Here is a 1,809-nt window from a genome sequence, read left to right on the forward strand (position 1 = left end):
AAATTAAAAGAAAAATAGAAGAAAATTAAACATAAATTACTAAACTTAGGTTTGTAAACTGTAATGACAGAAAAAAAATCATAGGAGAACTTAACACCGAGGAAGCAGCAATAGTTATGAAAACAAGGTTAAAAATTATAGAATTAAAAGAAAATAATAGAAACAGGAATGAAACGGATAGGCTTTGTGTATTGTGTGGTGAGGCAGATGATACAACTGAACATGTATTTAGCTGTAAGGAATTAAGAAAATATAGAAGTAATGGGGAGTTAGAAGCTCCAACTAGAGAGGTTGACCGATACATTTTGCAGGCTCTAGAAGTTAGATGTAAAAGTCTACAAGCTGTGGTTTGTGTAGGAGGTAACTAATGAAAATAAATTTTCTGCAAATTGCAGGGCTTTGCCTCTACGTTTCTAGTAGTGTGCCCACAATCACTGTGTTGTGGAGAGAGCAACGAGGAATCAGGAACCAAATTGCAAACTAACCTTTACATACCAATTACCATACTGTTTTATTTTACATTAACCTCATGTCCCCAAACATATTATTTTGGGATTAACGACTAGAAATCTAGGCCAGCAGCCTAACAATCCACCAGTCTACCTAATGATATCATCATTATATGACAAAGAAGACTGTCTAGGAAAGGTAAGTTTCATAATATAGTTGGCAGTACACTGCCTGCCATTATTTTAAAAAAAAAACAGTTTGTTCCGTAACTGGAATAGAAACCACGCTATTTAATAGGGGTATTACTTTCAGCGTAGCTGAAATGACGAGCCATTAATTTTTAACGAGGGTTTACTACCCACACCGCTAGTTAGGGGGGTTAGGGGAGGGTAGCTTGCTTCCCCCCCCCCCCTCTCACACACCTTTGCTTGAGCTCACTTTGCTCTTGGCTCGGATGGTAGTCGGACGTGTCCGGTCTCATCCTCGCCGTCATTTGGCAGCCATTTAATTGCTTTTGTCTTTTCTTATTCTTTTTTTTTTAGTTATGTATGTGAAGTTGGCCTCTGCTATCATGCGCACCTGCCCTGGGTTTCCCGACCTCCTCTGTGGAATATTCATGTCGGCGGTCGAGACTGATTCTCACGCCCTTTGTCCTTCTTGTAGGGGCCAACGATGTGATAGCAACAACAGGTGTAGGGAGTGGTCTACCTCTGAGTGGGAGAGGTTTTCGCGACGACGGAAGAAGTCCAAACGGGATATTTCTCCTTTGAAGGTTTCTGTGAAAGGAGAAAAACCCAAGGCCTTTTCTTCCGTTGCCCAAACCTCCTCTGAAGCTCCCACTCGGTCAGTCTCCTCCGAGAGACTGTTGAGTGGTAGCGTAGACCGATGTACTGTTTACCAACCTCGGGGCTCGAGAGATGACGTTGCTTCCCCTAGCGAAGCAGCTCCACCTCTCCCCCCGGGGGAGGATATGTCACTAACCTTATTTCAGCTTTGGTCCTCCTTGGGGCTTACGGGTTCGCCATCCAAGGAGGTTTTGCCTAACTACATTCGATTGGGTGCCGCTGTCAAGCAATTTCCGTCACCGTCAGAGGTTGATCCTCTGTCGCTTGTCGGCGTTGTGGTGTCAGAGGTATCCAATGCGGTATCACCCATCACCTCTGCCTTTTCAAACCCTACGGTGGCTGACGGCTTAGTCTCTCCCATTCCTGTTCAACCTACGAGGGAGAAACTAAGTCCATCGTCAGTCTCTCCTGCTAGTGTATCTTTCCCTCTGGGGAGTTCACTTACAGAGACTCCTCTTCGGAGGACTGCAGAAGGTCAGCTTGCTGATCCAACGGCCCCCAGAGGGCGCATTCG

The 1,809-nt window shown here is 44.8% G+C and overlaps 1 protein-coding gene across 2 annotated transcripts in view; it reads left to right on the top strand.

The window, feature by feature from the left end:
• Positions 1-301: 301 nt before the first annotated feature.
• LOC137616384 (glyoxal reductase-like) overlaps positions 302-1,809 on the top strand; it is a 418,857-nt gene continuing 417,349 nt past the window's right edge. The window contains exon 1 of one of the 2 annotated variants that reach the window (XM_068346082.1): positions 302-648. In XM_068346082.1, the coding sequence (XP_068202183.1) occupies positions 607-648 (42 nt within the window). In that variant the 5' untranslated portion in view covers positions 302-606. The remainder of the gene's footprint in view (positions 649-1,809) is intronic. The other variant, XM_068346081.1, reaches the window with a different exon arrangement.

The sequence above is a fragment of the Palaemon carinicauda genome, chromosome 22, assembly GCF_036898095.1.
Source record: "Palaemon carinicauda isolate YSFRI2023 chromosome 22, ASM3689809v2, whole genome shotgun sequence".
NCBI classification, from domain to species: Eukaryota; Metazoa; Arthropoda; class Malacostraca; order Decapoda; family Palaemonidae; genus Palaemon; species Palaemon carinicauda.